This window comes from Anomaloglossus baeobatrachus, chromosome 3 (genome assembly GCF_048569485.1).
Source record: "Anomaloglossus baeobatrachus isolate aAnoBae1 chromosome 3, aAnoBae1.hap1, whole genome shotgun sequence".
In the NCBI taxonomy this organism is placed as follows: Eukaryota; Metazoa; Chordata; class Amphibia; order Anura; family Aromobatidae; genus Anomaloglossus; species Anomaloglossus baeobatrachus.
The window spans coordinates 580,526,948-580,545,659 of record NC_134355.1 but is presented as its reverse complement, the minus strand read 5'-3'; the positions used below and the strand labels follow the sequence as shown (position 1 = coordinate 580,545,659).

Below are 18,712 nucleotides of genomic sequence, written 5' to 3'. Positions count from 1 at the left end.
AAAAAAATGACCGACATCGCTAGTAAAAAGCACAAAACGTGCGTTTTGGACATCGGAGTGCCACACAATGTTTTACGTAAAATCTTTCATGTATTAATCTCAAAAAGTAACATACACCAGCTCTATCTCACTATTGGGTATGTGCCCTTAACATTTCCGCCATGAAAATTCATTTTGGTGTCATTTTGGAAGGTTTTCTGGTGAGTCCGTAAAAATGGCGTAAAACTCGGACAAAATTGTTCACAGCTGTGACTTTTGAGTGATAAATGCTTCAAGGGGTCTTCCCCATGCTGTTTCCATGTCATTTGAGCACTCTTCTGAGACTTTTGTGACATTTTTAGGGTTTCTACATGCTGCCAGGGGTCATTTCATAAAAATACTCGGGTCTCCCATAGGATAACATTGGGCTCGGTGCTCGGGCCGAGTAAACGAGTATCTTGGGATGCTCGGCCCGAGCCTCGAGCACCCGAGCTTTTTAGTACTCGCTCATCACTACTGATGACGTGACCCCGACGATAAAACATTAACGATATCGTAGCGTGTAAAGCCCCCTTTAGTATTAGAGGCTTATGTATCAGGTAAAATATCGGTAGAGACAGACACACAGAGACAGAGACACACACAGAAACACACAGAGACAGACAGAGACAGAGACACACACACAAAGAGACACAGACATACAGAGACCCAGACAAACAGAGACAGAGAGACACACAGACACATACATTCCCAGAGACATACACACAGAGACACAGACACACACAGAGACACACACAGATTAAAGAGACACAGATACACAGAGACAGACACAGACACACACAGAGACACAGATACACAGAGACAGACACACAGAGACAGAGACACATACAGAGACACACTCAGACAGAGACACACAGACACAGAGAGAGAAAGGCAGGCAGACACAGACAGACAGAGACAAACAGAGAGGAAGAAAGACAGAAAGAGAGTGAGAGAGGCAGAGAGGGAGAGTGAGAGGCAGTTACTATCTCGAGTAACACCAGATACTATAGATAGATAGATAAATAGATAGATATATCTCTATCTATCTAATATATAAAGCTCAGTGTATGTATGTATGTATGTGTGTATGTCCGCTAAAGGAATTTACTCCGTCGCCTTTACAATCACGAAATTTTGCACAGACACCCCATGTGACTCAAGGAACGTCATAGACTAAGTTTTGATGGGAAAATTTAACCCCACGCTTTACAGTTACTCTCCAAAAAATCTGCCTCCATTAGAGTCAATGGAGCTGCGAGGTATTTGGTTATTAAAGCGGACTTTACACGCTACAATAAATCTTACGATGTGTCGGCGGGTTCACGTCGTAAGTGACGCACATCCGGCATCGTAAGTAATATTGTACCGTGTAAAACCTACGTGCGATTGCGATTGAACGAAAAAACGTGGTTCAAAAGCTAAAAATTGTTCGTTGGGTTGTTCAATGTTTCCGAGGTAGCACACATCGCAGTGTGTGACACCCCGGGAATGATGAACAGATCTTACCTGCGTCCAACGGCTCCCACCGGCAATGCGGAAGGAAGAAGATGGGAGGGATGTTTACGTCCCGCTCATCTCCGCCCCTCCGCTTCTATTGGTCGGCTGCCGCGTGACGTCGCTCTGACGCCGAACGTCCCTCCCACTCAAGGAAGTGGATGTTCGCCACCCACATCGAGGTCGTATGGAAGGGTAAGTACATGTGACGGGAAATAATCGTTTGTGCGACACGGTCAACATATTGAACATGCCGCACATACCATGGGGGCGGGTACGATCGCATATGATATCGTATACGTTATTGTACCGTGTAAAGCAGACTTAATAGGAACTGTGATTGGTTGCTATAGGAACGAAAGACATTGTTAGTATAAGAAACATGTGAGAGGTAATAAGATATTGGTGGAGAGACAGATAGAAAGAGACAGAGAGAGAAAGAGACAGAAAGGGAAAGAGATGGATAAAGAGAGACAGACAGTCAAAGAGACAGACAGAGGCAAACAGACACAAACAGACAGGGAAAGAGACAGAGAGACAGGGAAAGAGACAGACAGAGAGACAGAGACAAGGAAAGAGACAAGGAAAGAGACAGTGAAAGAGACAGACAAGTAAAGGGACGGAGAAAGAGACAGACAAGGAAAGATACAGACGGGGAAAGAGACAGAGACAAGGAAAGAGACAGACAGACGGGGAAAGAGACAGACGTGGAAAGAGCCAGACAGGGAAAGAGACAGATGGGGAAAGAGACATACGTGGAAAGAGACAGACCTGGAACGAGACAGACGGGGAATGAGACAGACCTGGAACAAGACAGACCTGGAAAGCGACAGAGATAAGGAAAGAGACAGAGACAGACGGGGAAAGAGACAGACGGGGAATGAGACAGAAGGGGAAAGAGACAGAAGGGGAAAGAGACAGAAGGGGAAAGAGACAGATGGGGAAAGAGACAGATGGGGAGAGAGACAGACGGGGAAAGAGACAGACGGGGAAAGAGACAGACGGGGAACGAGACAGACCTGGAATGAGACAGACCTGGAACGAGACAGATGGGAAAAGAAACAAAAGGGGAAAGAGACAGACGGGGAATGAGACAGACGGGGAAAGAGACAGGGAAAGAGACAGAGACAATGAAAGAGACAGAGATAAAGAAAGAGACAGACGGGAAAAGAGACAGACGTGGAAAGAGACAGACGGGGAATGAGACAGACGGGGAACGAGACAGACCTGGAAAGAGACAGAGATAACGAAAGAGTCAGAGACAGATGGGGAAAGAGACAGACGGGGAAAGAGACAGAGACAAGGAAAGAGACAGACAGACGGGGAAAGAGACAGATTGGGAAAGAGACAGACGGGAAAAGAGACAGATGGGGAACGAGACAGACCTGGAACCAGACAGACCTGGAACGAGACAGATGGGAAAAGTAACAAAAGGGGAATGAGACAGGCGGGGAATGAGACAGACGGGGAGTGAGACAGACGGGGAGTGAGACAGACGGGGAGTGAGACAGATGGGGAATGAGACAGACGGGGAACGAGACAGACGGTCAACAAGACAGATGGGGAACGAGACAGACGGGGAATAAGACAGACCTGTAAAGAGACAAACCTGGAAAGAGACAGACCTGGAAAGAGACAGACGGGAAAAGAAACAGAAGGGGAACGAGACAGACGGGGAATGAGACAGACGGGGAACGAGACAGACGGTCAACAAGACAGATGGGGAACGAGACAGACGGGGAATAAGACAGACCTGTAAAGAGACAAACCTGGAAAGAGACAGACCTGGAAAGAGACAGACGGGAAAAGAAACAGAAGGGGAACGAGACAGACGGGGAACGAGACAGACTGGGAACGAGACAGACGGGAAACGAGACAGATGGGGAACGAGACAGACGGGGAACGAGACAGACAGGGAACGATACAGATGAGGAACGAGACAGACGGGGAACGAGACAGATGGGGAACGAGACAGATGGGGAACGAGACAGATGGGGAACGAGACAGATGGGGAACGAGACAGATGGGGAACGAGACAGACGGGGAATGAGACAGATGGGGAACGAGACAGACGGGAATCGAGACAGATGGGGAACGAGACAGACAGGGAACGATACAGACGAGGAACGAGACAGACGGGAATCGAGACAGACGGGAATCGAGACAGACGGGGAAAGAGACAGACAGGGAAAGAGACAGAGACAAGGAAAGAGACAGACGGGGAACGAGACAGACCTGGAACCAGACAGACCTGGAACGAGACAGATGGGAAAGGAAACAAAAGGGGAATGAGACAGATGGGGAATGAGACAGACAAGGAGTGAGACAGACGGGGAATGAGACAGACGGGGAACGAGACATATGGGGAACGAAACAGACGGTCAACAAGACAGATGGGGAACGAGACAGACGGGAGTAAGACAGACCTGTAAAGAGACAAACCTGGAAAGAGACAGACCTGGAAAGAGACAGACGGGAAAAGAAACAGAAGGGGAATGAGACAGACGGGGAACGAGACAGACGGGGAACGAGACAGATGGGGAACGAGACAGATGGGGAACGAGACAGACGGGGAACGAGACAGACGGGAAACGAGACAGACAGGGAACGATACAGACGAGGAACGAGACAGACGGGGAACGAGACAGATGGGGAACGAGACAGATGGGGAACGAGACAGATGGGGAACGAGACATACGGGGAACGAGACAGACGGAACGATACAGACGAGGAACGAGACAGACGGGAATCGAGACAGACGGGAATCGAGACAGACGGGGAACGAGACAGACGGGGAACGAGACAGACGGGGAACGAGACAGACGGGGAACGAGACAGACGGGGAAAGAGACAGACCTGGAACGAATTAGACGGGGAAAGAGACTGACAGACAGACACAGAGAGAGAAACAGACACAGAGATAAAGAGAGAAATACAGAGAGATTGATACAAAAAGACAAAGAGACTGATACAGACAGACAGAGACACACATCAGACAAAGACAGACAGAAACTGGAAGAAAGACAGAGAGACAGTTACTATCCCGGGTACTAGAGCTAATATATATATATACATATATATATATATATATATATATATATATATATATATATACATACAGTTAGGTCCAGAAATATTTGGACAGTGACACAAGTTTTGTTATTTTAGCTGTTTACAAAAACATGTTCAGAAATACAATTATATATATAATATGGGCTAAAAGTGCACACTCCCAGCTGCAATATGAGAGTTTTCACATACAAATCGGAGAAAGGGTTTAGGAATCATGGCTCTGTAATGCATAGCCTCCTCTTTTTCAAGGGACCAAAAGTAATTGGACAAGGGACTCTAAGGGCTGCAATTAACTCTGAAGGCGTCTCCCTCGTTAACCTGTAATCAATGAAGTAGTTAAAAGGTCTGGGGTTGATTACAGGTGTGTAGTTTTGCATTTGGAAGCTGTTGCTGTGACCAGACAACATGCGGTCTAAGGAACTCTCAATTGAGGTGAAGCAGAACATCCTGAGGCTGAAAAAAAAAGAAAAAATCCATCAGAGAGATAGCAGACATGCTTGGAGTAGCAAAATCAACAGTCGGGTACATTCTGAGAAAAAAGGAATTGACTGGTGAGCTTGGGAACTCAAAAAGGCCTGGGCGTCCACGGATGACAACAGTGGTGGATGATCGCAGCATACTTTCTTTGGTGAAGAAGAACCCGTTCACAACATCAACTGAAGTCCAGAACACTCTCAGTGAAGTAGGTGTATCTGTCTCTAAGTCAACAGTAAAGAGAAGACTCCATGAAAGTAAATACAAAGGGTTCACATCTAGATGCAAACCATTCATTAATTCCAAAAATAGACAGGCCAGAGTTAAATTTGCTGAAAAACACCTCATGAAGCCAGCTCAGTTCTGGAAAAGTATTCTATGGACAGATGAGACAAAGATCAACCTGTACCAGAATGATGGGAAGAAAAAAATTTGGAGAAGAAAGGGAACGGCACATGATCCAAGGCACACTACATCCTCTGTAAAACATGGTGGAGGCAACGTGATGGCATGGGCATGCATGGCTTTCAATGGCACTGGGTCACTTGTGTTTATTGATGACATAACAGCAGACAAGAGTAGCCGAATGAATTCTGAAGTGTACCGGGATATACTTTCAGCCCAGATTCAGCCAAATGCCGCAAAGTTGATCGGTCGGCGCTTCATAGTACAGATGGACAATGACCCCAAGCATACAGCCAAAGCTACCCAGGAGTTCATGAGAGCAAAAAAGTGGAACATTCTGCAATGGCCAAGTCAATCACCAGATCTTAACCCAATTGAGCATGCATTTCACTTGCTCAAATACAGACTTAAGACGGAAAGACCCACAAACAAGCAAGACCTGAAGGCGTGGCTGTAAAGGCCTGGAAAAGCATTATGAAGGAGGAAACCCAGCGTTTGGTGATGTCCATGGGTTCCAGAATTAAGGCAGTGATTGCCTCCAAAGGATTCGCAACAAAATATTGAAAATAAATATATTTTGTTTGGGTTTGGTTTATTTGTCCAATTACTTTTGACCTCCTAAAATGTGTAGTGTTTGTAAAGAAATGTGTACAATTCCTACAATTTCTATCAGATATTTTTGTTCAAACCTTCAAATTAAACCTTACAATCTGCACTTGAATTCTGTTGTAGAGGTTTCATATATACAGTTAGGTCCAGAAATATTTGGACAGTGACACAATTTTCGCGAGTTGGGCTCTGCATGCCACCACATTGGATTTGAAATGAAACCTCTACAACAGAATTCAAGTGAAGATTGTAACGTTTAATTTGAAGGTTTGAACAAAAATATCTGATAGAAATTGTAGGAATTGTACACATTTCTTTACAAACACTCCACATTTTAGAGGTCAAAAGTAATTGGACAAATAAACCAAACCCAAAAAAAAAAATTTATTTTCAATATTTTGTTGCGAATCCTTTGGAGGCAATCACTGCCTTAAGTCTGGAACCCATGGACATCACCAAACGCTGGGTTTCCTCCTTCTTAATGCTTTGCCAGGCCTTTACAGCCGTAGCCTTCAGGTCTTGCTTGTTTGTGGGTCTTTCCGTCTTAAGTCTGGATTTGAGCAAGTGAAATGCATGCTCAATTGGGTTAAGATCTGGTGATTGACTCGGCCATTGCAGAATGTTCCACTTTTTTACACTCATGAACTCCTGGGTAGCTTTGGCTGTATGCTTGGGGTCATTGTCCATCTGTACTACTATGAAGCGCCGTCCGATCAACTTTGCAGCATTTGGCTGAATCTGGGCTGAAAGTATATCCCGGTACACTTCAGAATTCATCCGGCTACTCTTGTCTGCTGTTATGTCATCAATAAACACAAGTGACCCAGTGCCATTGAAAGCCATGCATGCCCATGCCATCACGTTGCCTCCACCATGTTTTACAGAGGATGTGGTGTGCCTTGAATCATGTGCCGTTCCCTTTCTTCTCCAAACTTTTTTCTTCCCATCATTCTGGTACAGGTTGATCTTGGTCTCATCTGTCCATAGAATACTTTTCCAGAACTGAGCTGGCTTCATGAGGTGTTTTTCAGCAAATTTAACTCTGGCCTGTCTATTTTTGGAATTGATGAATGGTTTCCATCTAGATGTGAACCCTTTGTATTTACTTTCATGGAGTCTTCTCTTTACTGTTGACTTAGAGACAGATACACCTACTTCACTGAGAGTGTTCTGGACTTCAGTTGATGTTGTGAATGGGTTCCTCTTCACCAAAGAAAGTATGCGGCGATCATCCACCACTGTTGTCATCCGTGGACGCCCAGGCCTTTTTGAGTTCCCAAGCTCACCAGTCAATTCCTTTTCTCCTAGAATGTACCCGACTGTTGATTTTGCTACTCCAAGCATGTCTGCTATCTCTCTGATGGATTTTTTCTTTTTTTTCAGCCTCAGGATGTTCTGCTTCACCTCAATTGAGAGTTCCTTAGACCGCATGTTGTCTGGTCACAGCAACAGCTTCCAAATGCAAAACCACACACCTGTAATCAACCCCAGACCTTTTAACTACTTCATTGATTACAGGTTAACGAGGGAGACGCCTTCAGAGTTAATTGCAGCCCTTAGAGTCCCTTGTCCAATTACTTTTGGTCCCTTGAAAAAGAGGAGGCTATGCATTACAGAGCTATGATTCCTAAACCCTTTCTCCGATTTGGATGTGAAAACTCTCATATTGCAGCTGGGAGTGTGCATTTTCAGCCCATATTATATATATAATTGTATTTCTGAACATGTTTTTGTAAACAGCTAAAATAACAAAACTTGTGTCACTGTCCAAATATTTCTGGACCTAACTGTATATATATATATATATCATAATGAAACCAGGGATTCACAGCCGGTCTCCCATGCCAGTACTTGCCTGACTTCAAACTGGACTGGCAGCATGTCCAAATGTGAATAGGAGAGTATCTATTCATGATGCAATATAGAAAAAAAAATAGAAAAAAAATAGTTGCCCTCTGCAATAGCATAAAAATACACTACCTAATGATGGCCTGTCTAATATTCTAAATACCTCCAATTTCTTTATTAGGTAGTGTATTTTTATGCTATTGAAGAGTTTTTTTTCAATTTTTTTATATATTGCATCATGAACAGATACCAGTCCACACCAGTATTGCAGTTTCAACTTGCCTTTTACTTTGGCTTGGTACCTGGACCCACTGGTGCCGCTTCCAGGTGTTCCCGTTCCCCTTGTTCTCCGTGCCAGCTGTGACCTGGGGTAGCTGTCCTTCGTGCACTCTCATTTGTATTGGGCTCCCGTGGCTTAGAGCTTTTGGGGGAACCTCTCTGTTTCAGTCTGGTTCTGTACCGCCCCAGCGCCAGTAGCCGGGCTGCTGCTCGGATCCAGATCTGCGGTGGCTCTAGGGGTCATCGGACACGAGAGGGTCGCGCGGACACTCAATCTAAAAGGGAGGTATTTACAGGGTATTTTGTGGTTAGAGTTCGTGACGCCACCCACGGTGTGTGGTAAGGTGGAATACCACCGCTGCTGTTGGGAGCGCCCGGTGGCGATGGAATGGCAGCCAGGTGTTTAACCCCTCCGTGGGTAGAGAGAGAAATGCCTCGGGGCTTGGTGATGGTGAGAGGGGAGCACCGTTGGGGAGGAAAGGGTCACTGCGTACTCACTCAGTCCAATAACACTGACACTGACAACTTGTAAACCGGAATTCTTAGCACCGCTGTAGCAGGGAGGGAGCACGCTGGGATCTCGTGCCCGATGGTGTTGCTTGTTAGCCTGTGACCTTTTCCTTGGCACTTTCTTCACTAGTTGGCTCCTGTAGTATAGAACTAGTCGGGTCCCGCTCACCCGTATGGCTAACGGAGTGAGCTTGGGTTCACGCTTGAGGTTTTCTGGACTATGTATTGGGAAAGTCCTATCCCCCTCGTTGTGCTAGTACCCCGATTTTGGAGCAGGTGGAGAACAAATCATGAAGTCTTCGCTGTCGTCGGGTAAATTACCAGGACGCTTGAAGCTACTTCCCAGCCTAGGGTCCACGTACCCCGCTGTGCCCTGGCCCCTGAAAGGAGATGGTTGAAGGCCGCCGGCTGCCCTGCTCGACAGTTTCGTGCCTCTTGACACGATCCCCTGCGACCAGGGTTCCAGCTCCTACCAGACCCAGACCAACGTCTGCCACCTAGTAACTGAGGAGCCCAGCTCCTAACCTCCTCCAACAGACTAGTGACCTCTCCTCTTGACAGTCACCCCACAACTGACTACTCCTGACACTCCTGACCCTCCCTAACCAACCACCCAAGTGGGCGGCCCTATTCCCTTCAGACTACCCATTGGTGTGTCTGGTGGGTGTGGTGCAGAGTGTTTCTAGGATTTTGATTAGCTTGTTCTTAGCAACACTAAAGGCCAGGGACCCGTAACCAAGGAGGAGGTGGATATCATGCAGAAGGGCAGATTGCACAATATCCTGTGATGAACTGATAGGCCAGGGCGTCACAGTTCTATTGCAATATATATAACAATATACTGCAGTCTCTTAGTTAGGAACCAAACAGACTAGTTTATTGAGTGGATGCTAATTTTTTTATTGCTTGTTTAAGACAAAAAACTCAGATGACAGGACATAAAAAGTGAAAATTGAAAAATGTTTCGGTCCTTTTCTGGACCTTGGTCTCATATCGCCAGTTTATCTGTATGCTTAATAAACAGAAGGGTTTTGGTTTGTAGCTCTCATGTGCGAGGCAGCAATGATTGGTACCAGTGGTGATCACAGTAATAGAAGCTCCAATGGGGAGAGACATAGTTAGCGTATTGAATCCGGTGAAGTTCCGTGTCGTAATCAGGTCGTAATCAGGTTATGGCAGTTTTTTGTAGGTTCTTGGGGTTTGTACAAAAAGAGAACTGATTGTAGGGAGTTGCCCTGTTCGATCTCCGTTTCTGGTAAGTGGTGGAGATGATGAAAAATGCAGTACATGTAAAGTTTATCCCTGAATGAATGTCAAAATCCAGTAATAGCACTGGTACCAATCATTGCAGTGTAAGACTCCAGGCGCCCCGCGGTCCCTGGAGTCTTACACTTCCAAAGGCGCCCCGCGGTTCCTGGAGTCCTGGTTCCTTACTCCACAGTCCCTCACTCCTGTTGCAGTGTTCCGTTGTTACTTCATGTCTTTACACTTTTCCTTTCTTTGCTTCACTCCTCACTCTCTCTGACTACTACTCCCTACTTCTTTCTTCTTCCTTCTTCCACCGACTACTTCCTCCCGCCAACTTCCCAACTGACCACTCGCCCCTCCCCTTGCTGGGTCTCTCTCTACAGATTAGGTGGTAACTATCCAATCAGTGCCCATCCCTTTTACCTGTTGCTAGGCAGTCTCCCAGTCTGGAATTGGGGTTATGTACAGTACCGACCAAAAGTTTGGACACACCTCATTCAAAGAGTTTTCTTTATTTTCAGGACTCTGAAAATTGTAGATTCACATTGACGGCATCAAAACTATGAATTGAAACATGTGAAATGGAATACTTAAAAAAGTGTGAAACAACTGAAAATATGTTTTATATTCTAGGTTCTTCAAAGTAGCTACCTTTTGCTTTCATTACTACTTTACACACTCTTGGCATTCTCTTGATGAGCTTCAAGAGGTAGTCACTGGAAATGGTTTTCCAACAGTCTTGAAGGAGTTCCCAGAGATGCTTAGCACTTGTTGGCCCTTTTGCCTTCACTCTGCAGTCCAGCTCACCCCAAACCATCTCGATTGGGTTCAGGTCTGGTGACTGTGGAGGCCAGGTCATCTGGCGTAGCACCACATCACTCTCTTTCTTAGTCAAATAGCCCTTACACAGCCTGGAGGTGTGTTTGGGGTCATTGTCCTGTTGAAAAATAAATGATGGTCCAACTAAACGCAAACCGGATGGAATAGCACGCCGCTGCAAGATGCTGTGGTAGCCATGCTGGTTCAGTATGCCTTCAATTTTGAATAAATCCCCAACAGTGTCACCAGCAAAGCACCCCCACACAATCACACCTCCTCCTCCATGCTTCATGGTGGGATCAGGCATGTAAAGTCCATTCGTTCACCTTTTCTGCGTCGCACAAAGACAGGGTGGTTGGATCCAAAGATCTCAAATTTGGACTCATCAGACCAAAGCACAGATTTCTACTGGTCTAATGTCCATTCCTTGTGTTCTTTAGCTCAAACAAGTCTCTTCTGCTTGTTGCCTCTCTTTAGCAGTGGTTTCCTAGCAGCTATTTTACCATGAAGGCCTGCTGCACAAAGTCTCCTCGACAACAGTTGTTCTAGAGATGTGTCTGCTGCTAGAACTCTGTGTGGCATTGACCTGGTCTCTAATCTGAGCTGCTGTTAACCTGCGATTTAGGGAGGTATTCCCACAAATAGGCTTTCTATATAGGGAAAAATGAATAACCCCAGATAATGGATTGCCAGACAGCAAGATGTCCAAAAAGGGGGCCGATTCCATGTGCAAGTTCATAATAAATCTCAAATTGAGAGAATTACCATTAAAATAAACATTGAGAGCCTCCATGGCCTGCTGGGGGGAATTGTGACCATCTACCCTACATATTAGGATCTGGTCATCAATATATCTTGCGTACCAAAAGATCATATCCAAAAATGGATTATTATCCACATAGACATATTGTTCCTCCCAGTAGGCCATGTAAATATTGGCCAAAGCAAAACTCGCCCCCATGGGGCAACCGGCTGTCTGGAGAAAAAAGGCTCCATTAAACTGAAAAAAATTGTGGGTTAACAGGAAACCAGTGGTCATGAGAATAAACTCTCTAGTTATGTCATCCAAAGGACTATACTTCCCCAAGTGAAAATATAGAGCTTGGAGGGCCTCCCTGTGTGGTATGCTAGGATACAATGAATTTACATCGCTCGTTATCCAGAAAAGGTTGTCAGACCATGGTATCTTTTCCAAACACTTTAGCAAGCTTTTGGTGTCCCTTATATACAGTTAGGTCCAGAAATATTTGGACAGTGACACAATTTTCGCGAATTGGGCTCTGCATGCCACCACATTTGATTTGAAATCAAACCTCTACAACAGAATTCAAGTGCAGATTGTAACGTTTAATTTGAAGGTTTGAACAAAAATATCTGATAGAAATTGTAGGAATTGTACACATTTCTTTACAAACACTCCACATTTTAGGAGGTCAAAAGTAATTGGACAAATAAACCAAACCCAAACAAAATATTTTTATTTTCAATATTTTCTTGCGAATCCTTTGGAGGCAATCACTGCCTTAAGTCTGGAACCCATGGACATCACCAAACGCTGGGTTTCCTCCTTCTTAATGCTTTGCCAGGCCTTTACAGCCGCAGCCTTCAGGTCTTGCTTGTTTGTGGGTCTTTCCGTCTTAAGTCTGGATTTGAGCAAGTGAAATGCATGCTCAATTGGGTTAAGATCTGGTGATTGACTTGGCCATTGCAGAATGTTCCACTTTTTTGCACTCATGAACTCCTGGGTAGCTTTGGCTGTATGCTTGGGGTCATTGTCCATCTGTACTATGAAGCGCCGTCCGATCAACTTTGCGGCATTTGGCTGAATCTGGGCTGAAAGTATATCCCGGTACACTTCAGAATTCATCCGGCTACTCTTGTCTGCTGTTATGTCATCAATAAACACAAGTGACCCAGTGCCATTGAAAGCCATGCATGCCCATGCCATCACGTTGCCTCCACCATGTTTTACAGAGGATGTGGTGTGCCTTGGATCATGTGCCGTTCCCTTTCTTCTCCAAACTTTTTTCTTCCCATCATTCTGGTACAGGTTGATCTTTGTCTCATCTGTCCATAGAATACTTTTCCAGAACTGAGCTGGCTTCATGAGGTGTTTTTCAGCAAATTTGATGTTGTGAACGGGTTCTTCTTCACCAAAGAAAGTATGCGGCGATCATCCACCACTGTTGTCATCCGTGGACGCCCAGGCCTTTTTGAGTTCCCAAGCTCACCAGTCAATTCCTTTTTTCTCAGAATGTACCCGACTGTTGATTTTGCTACTACAAGCATGTCTGCTATCTCTCTGGTGGATTTTTTCTTTTTTTTCAGCCTCAGGATGTTCTGCTTCACCTCAATTGAGAGTTCCTTAGACCGCATGTTGTCTGGTCACAGCAACAGCTTCCAAATGCAAAACCACACACCTGTAATCAACCCCAGACCTTTTAACTACTTCATTGATTACAGGTTAACGAGGGAGACGCCTTCAGAGTTAATTGCAGACCTTAGAGTCCCTTGTCCAATTACTTTTGGTCCCTTTAAAAAGAGGAGGCTATGCATTACAGAGCTATGATTCCTAAACCCTTTCTCCGATTTGGATGTGAAAACTCTCATATTGCAGCTGGGAGTGTGCACTTTCAGCCCATATTATATATATAATTGTATTTCTGAACATGTTTTTGTAAACAGCTAAAATAACAAAACTTGTGTCACTGTCCAAATATTTCTGGCCCTGACTGTATCCAGTAGACCGCTTCATGAGAGGTTGTATACAATGATCCAGCCAATCACTCAGGTTACTAGTAAGGGACCCAGTACTGGCAACTATAGGTCTTAGGGGGGGGGGAATACCCTTATGTATCTTCGGAAGACCCTGGAATATGGGACAAACCGGAGAATCAACAAGAAGATATTCAAAGTTTTTTTTATTTAAAACCCCCCATTCAAGTCCCCATGATAATAAAGTATACATTTTGGTGGTAAAATCAGATGTGGGGTCACCAGGAAGCCGTCTATAAGTGGAAGTATCACTCAAAATAGTGTTAATCTCCCTCTCATACAATGGGCTGTCCAGCACTACCACTGAACCCCCCTTGTCTGCCTTACGAACTACAATATGATCGTTATCCCTTAGATCCTTCAATGCTCTCCTTTCCAAGGGCGATAAGTTATCCTGGGTTTGATAGGATAAAAGGCCGGATTCTTTGTGACAAAGGGAGGGGCGGCGGGAGTATTCAAACAAGTGCCACTCAACTCATACAATTGTGTCGTTGCAATCTGTTCCTTTAAAGTCAAAAACAGTGGAACCTGAGTGGAATCAGTGTCCACCGGATCCATTGTATCCCTGTCAGATGTATTAATATTATCAGTAGACGAAAAATGCCTTTTGATAGTGAGATTCCTAATAAACTTATTCACATCCCGCAAAGTTTGAAAAAGGTCTGCCCGATTATTAGGGGCAAAATTAAGACCCTTCTGTAGAACCTCCATTTGAATAGAGCTTAAAGTACATGCTGATAAATTGAGTACAGGAATATTCAAGGAACTATGGCATGTTAATTCCTCCAATATCTGCGTTTGTTGGGGCGGAGGTAATATCTCCTTCCCCCCCCGTTTGTGTTTTCTGCCCCCTCTTCGTATCCTGCGCCTGCCCCTAATAAGTTTTTTGGGGGGCGTGGAGTGTGAGATCCTCGACCAGACTCGTATGAACTAACACTCCCGTCCGCAGACTCATTGTCAGTGGAGGAAAAATAAACAGTTTTCACACCCTGCGTTTGCTGGTTACGTCTTTTCAAAATAGATTTAGTCTTATTAGTTAGGTGCCAGGTATACACTTGTTTTGATTCGTAGTCCCTAGTGTCACTGCGATATTTATTTTGCTTCAGGTCTATGATATCTGACTCCACTCTATCAATAGTATACTTCAACCTTACATTAAATTTATCAAACTCCATAGGGTTAAACTTTTCAACCAAAAATGCAGGTATAGTTTTAATCTGAGTGTCCAACTCCAAAATAGGTTTTTGTTCCTCCTTGATAATAAGATTCATCAGACTGGAGGAACAAGCTGAGAGTATCGAATTCCAGTCCTCCAAAAATTGGTCAGAAAAAATATGAGTAGGAGACTTCTTAATCCTTAGGCCCCTGGGAACCATATGCATCTCCACATATTTACTCAAAGTCATTGAGTCCCACCAGGTTTTAAGGCGTTGAATAGATAATTTCTCAAGGTCCCAAAAGGTAAAAGTCTCCTTACCCTGGGGATTGTCCTCCACAGTATGATGAGATGAGGTTTGGCCTGAAAACACATCATCCAGTCTCTTCCTGCGTGTTTCATTATCCAAGAAATCCAAAGTGTCCATGTCCGTAAATAATAAGAGCTCTATGGTATAGATCCTTAAGGTATAACACGGATGGAAAATCCGGAAAGGGAGAGCGAGGTGCAAATCCGCAATCAAGGATCAAGAATGCATATATCAATGTTTCACACGCAGCCACTCCAAGGGTCGCAGGGAGCACAAAGAAAGGGACAGGAAACCAATAGTAGAAATCGAAGGTATCTTCAGCTCACCTGTTACCCGGGCTGCTGGTCCTTGCGGGTGCCTGGGATCCACCGGTAAGTCCCAACCGGTTAAAGGTAATAAAGGAAGAGGAAAAAGGATCCGGCACAACCTCCTCTAAATAAAACATCCAAACTTTATTAGCGAATATTAAAAAGATTCCATCCGTGAGAACAAAAGGAGGGTATTAACCCATGGAAACTTTACGCGTTTCGGACTTCCACATTAAAAGAAAAAAGAGTCCTTAGTCATAAGTGAACCATGTATACCACACGGCTACTAAAATAGACTGTCTCACTAGGCGGACACCGAGGAAAAGCTGGCTATCACTAATTGCAAACAACTGGCAATGGGTGTTGACCATCATACATAATTACAAATGGTAAGTCAGCTAGGCAACATGCGGTTAAAAAACCAAAATTGAATACATGCCTATCAAATTAAGTATAACAAACATATACATATATAATATCGAAAAAATTACTCCGACCAACCATATTAATGAAATCACATATATATATATATATATATAAATAAATGAACAAATGCACATATGAGCAAACGATCAGATATAGAAAACAGCTTATATATGAGCATGTAAACAAATGGGCAAAAAACCCCATGAAAATGCATGTATGTATCAAGAGGAAAATCCCCAATTGTACGTACATGAATTCCAAAAAGTGTTCACGGACCATATAAATATATATATATATATATATATATATACATATTTATCCCCAAAAAAGAGAGAATATTCGGCCCAAAAGAATGCTTAAATCCAAATATACATGCATTTTCATCCTTGTGACCTGCTCACCTAGAAAAAAATCATTCCATTTGTTTACATGCTCATATATAAGCTATTTTCTATATCTGATCGTTTGCTCATATGTGCATTTGTTCATTTATTTATATATATATATATATGTGATTTCATTAATATGGTTGGTCGGAGTAATTTTTTCGATATTATATAAGTATATGTTTGTTATACTTATTTTGATAGGCATGTATTCAATTTAGTTTTTTTAACCGCATGTTGCCTAGCTGACTTACCATTTGTAATTATGTATGATGGTCAACACCCATTGCCAGTTGTTTGCAATTAGTGATAGCCAGCTTTTCCTCGGTGTCCGCCTAGTGAGACAGTCTATTTTAGTAGCCGTGTGGTATACATGGTTCTCTTATGACTAAGGACTCTTTTTTCTTTTAATGTGGAAGTCTGAAACGCGTAAAGTTTCCATGGGTTAATACCCTCCTTTTGTTCTCACGGATGGAATCTTTTTAATATTCGCTAATAAAGTTTGGATGTTTTATTTAGAAGAGGTTGTGCGGATCCTTTTTCCTCTTCCTTTGCTACGCCAGATGACCTGGTCTCCACAGTCACCAGACCTGAACCCAATCGAGTTGGCTTGGGGTGAGCTGAACCGCAGAGTGAAGGCAAAAGGGCCAACAAGTGCTAAGTATCTCTGGGAACTCCTTCAAGACTGTTGGAAGACCATTTCCGGTGACTATCTCGTGAAGCTCATCAAGAGAATGCCAAGAGTGAGCAAAGCAGTAATCAATATTGATTGATAGATAGATAGATATTATATATTACACTCAGTATCAGATCCCAAGTCATGATGCAAAATCTAATACAGACACCCCCCCAAACCAAACAAGACAAGACAATAGGGCCACTGTAATATTACCGTTCCCTCCAGCATTGTTCATAATTGGTCTTAACTATGAATCTTTTGCTGTTTAGTCATTGCGAGTGAAAATAAAATACCAGACTGTACTGAATCTTCCTTTTCATTTTCTCTATTATTTTATAGCTGGATGTCTCTGTTGAAGAACTTAGAGGAATTTTGACTTGTTTGCTGAAAAATGTCTCAGATTGCTCCAAACAACTGCTAACAAGCGCTGATGATTTGGACGAGTTTCACAGAGCGGCCACCATTGCCAGTGTGACAGGAAGTTCAGTTGGACTTGCTGGAGGCATCACCACCATTGTAGGCCTAGTTTTGGCCCCGTTTACGGCAGGAGTATCTTTGATTGTCAGTGGTATCGGGGCGGGTGTTGCTGCCGTTGGTGGACTCACAGGGGCATCGGCTTCTATAGCAGATACTGTCAATATGAAAAAAAAGTGCAGCCGAGTAGAAAAGATTGTAAAGAAAGTGAATATAAATATGAATGAACTTGAAAAAATTTCCAAAAAGTTGGATTTGTTAGTTACTGGCATAATGTCTAAACAAAAAGCAGTAGACGGTTCTGATGCTGCCAGGGTTGGGGGCAGAGGTGTATATGCTGCAATAGAGGTTGGCAGAATGATTCAGCTGGGAAAAGTGTCAGCCGCGGCAGCTCGGGGTATACAGATAGCAGTTCGGGGGGCCCAGGTATTTAGAGTCGTTTCAGGAGTTTTTGCAGCTTTGTTTATAATTGTTGATGCCACATTTATTGTTAACCCCTTTACGACCGCCGATACGCCTTTTAACGGCGGTAAATAAGGGTACTTTTTCCGATCCGCCGCTTTTTAACGGCGGTCGGAAAAAAGGGTCTAGCGCCCCCCAGAGACAGAAAATTTCCGGGGTCTCAGCTGCCGGGGGTAGCTGAGACCCTGGAGATCATGATTCGGGCCGGTTTTTCCGGTCCCCGCTCACCTGATGACCGGTATACACCGTATACCGATCATCAAGTTATAGTAAATGACCGCGCCGGTAAAAAATGATTTATCTCCCATCTGGCATGATCAAACATGCCAGATGGGAGATAAATCTTTTTCCCGGTTCCCTCCGGTCCCCCGGTGTCCCCAAAGTGCCCCCCCCGACCCCCAACCCCCTCCCGAAAATCCAAGATGGCCGCGCGCACCGGCGATCACAGCAGCGCGCCGGCCGCATTTCCACTGTTCCTATGGTTTCTGTCGTATGTGCCATAACACATACGACAGAAACCTGCTCCCTAGGCCCCGCCGGGTCCCCCCCTACCCCCCCCTGGTGTCCCCCGGTGTCCCCCGGTGTCATACACACCTGTCGGAGCCCTGATCCCCCGCGGCCCCCTCCTCCGGCTCCTTCTCTGCAGACTCCGGTCACATGAGCAGAGCGCGGCTGACAGCTTCCTGTGTTCAGAGAGCTGTGCTGGCTGCTCGCACTCTGCAGCTGTGACCCAGGGAGGGTGGGTGCAGATTCTTTGCACCCACTCTCCTAAAATGGAGGGTCTGCCCTCCTAGAAAATGGGGGATACGTTCCCTGAACGTGTCCCCCATATTCTAGAAGGTCCAGAGGCGACGTGGGACATCCAAATGGATTATTGTGGATTTTTTTTTTTTCTTTTCAATAAATTGGTCAATCAGGGAATGTTTGGGGGAGTGTTTTTTCAAATAAATTTTTTTT

General features: G+C 44.5%; 1 protein-coding gene across 1 annotated transcript in view; it reads left to right on the top strand.

Moving 5' to 3' along the window:
- The window catches only part of LOC142297313 (uncharacterized), a 145,307-nt gene that overhangs the window by 69,240 nt on the left and 57,355 nt on the right, over positions 1 to 18,712 (top strand). Inside the window, exon 4 of the mRNA XM_075341551.1 lies at positions 17,159 to 17,782. Within this exon, the coding sequence (XP_075197666.1) occupies positions 17,159 to 17,782 (624 nt within the window). The remainder of the gene's footprint in view (positions 1 to 17,158; positions 17,783 to 18,712) is intronic.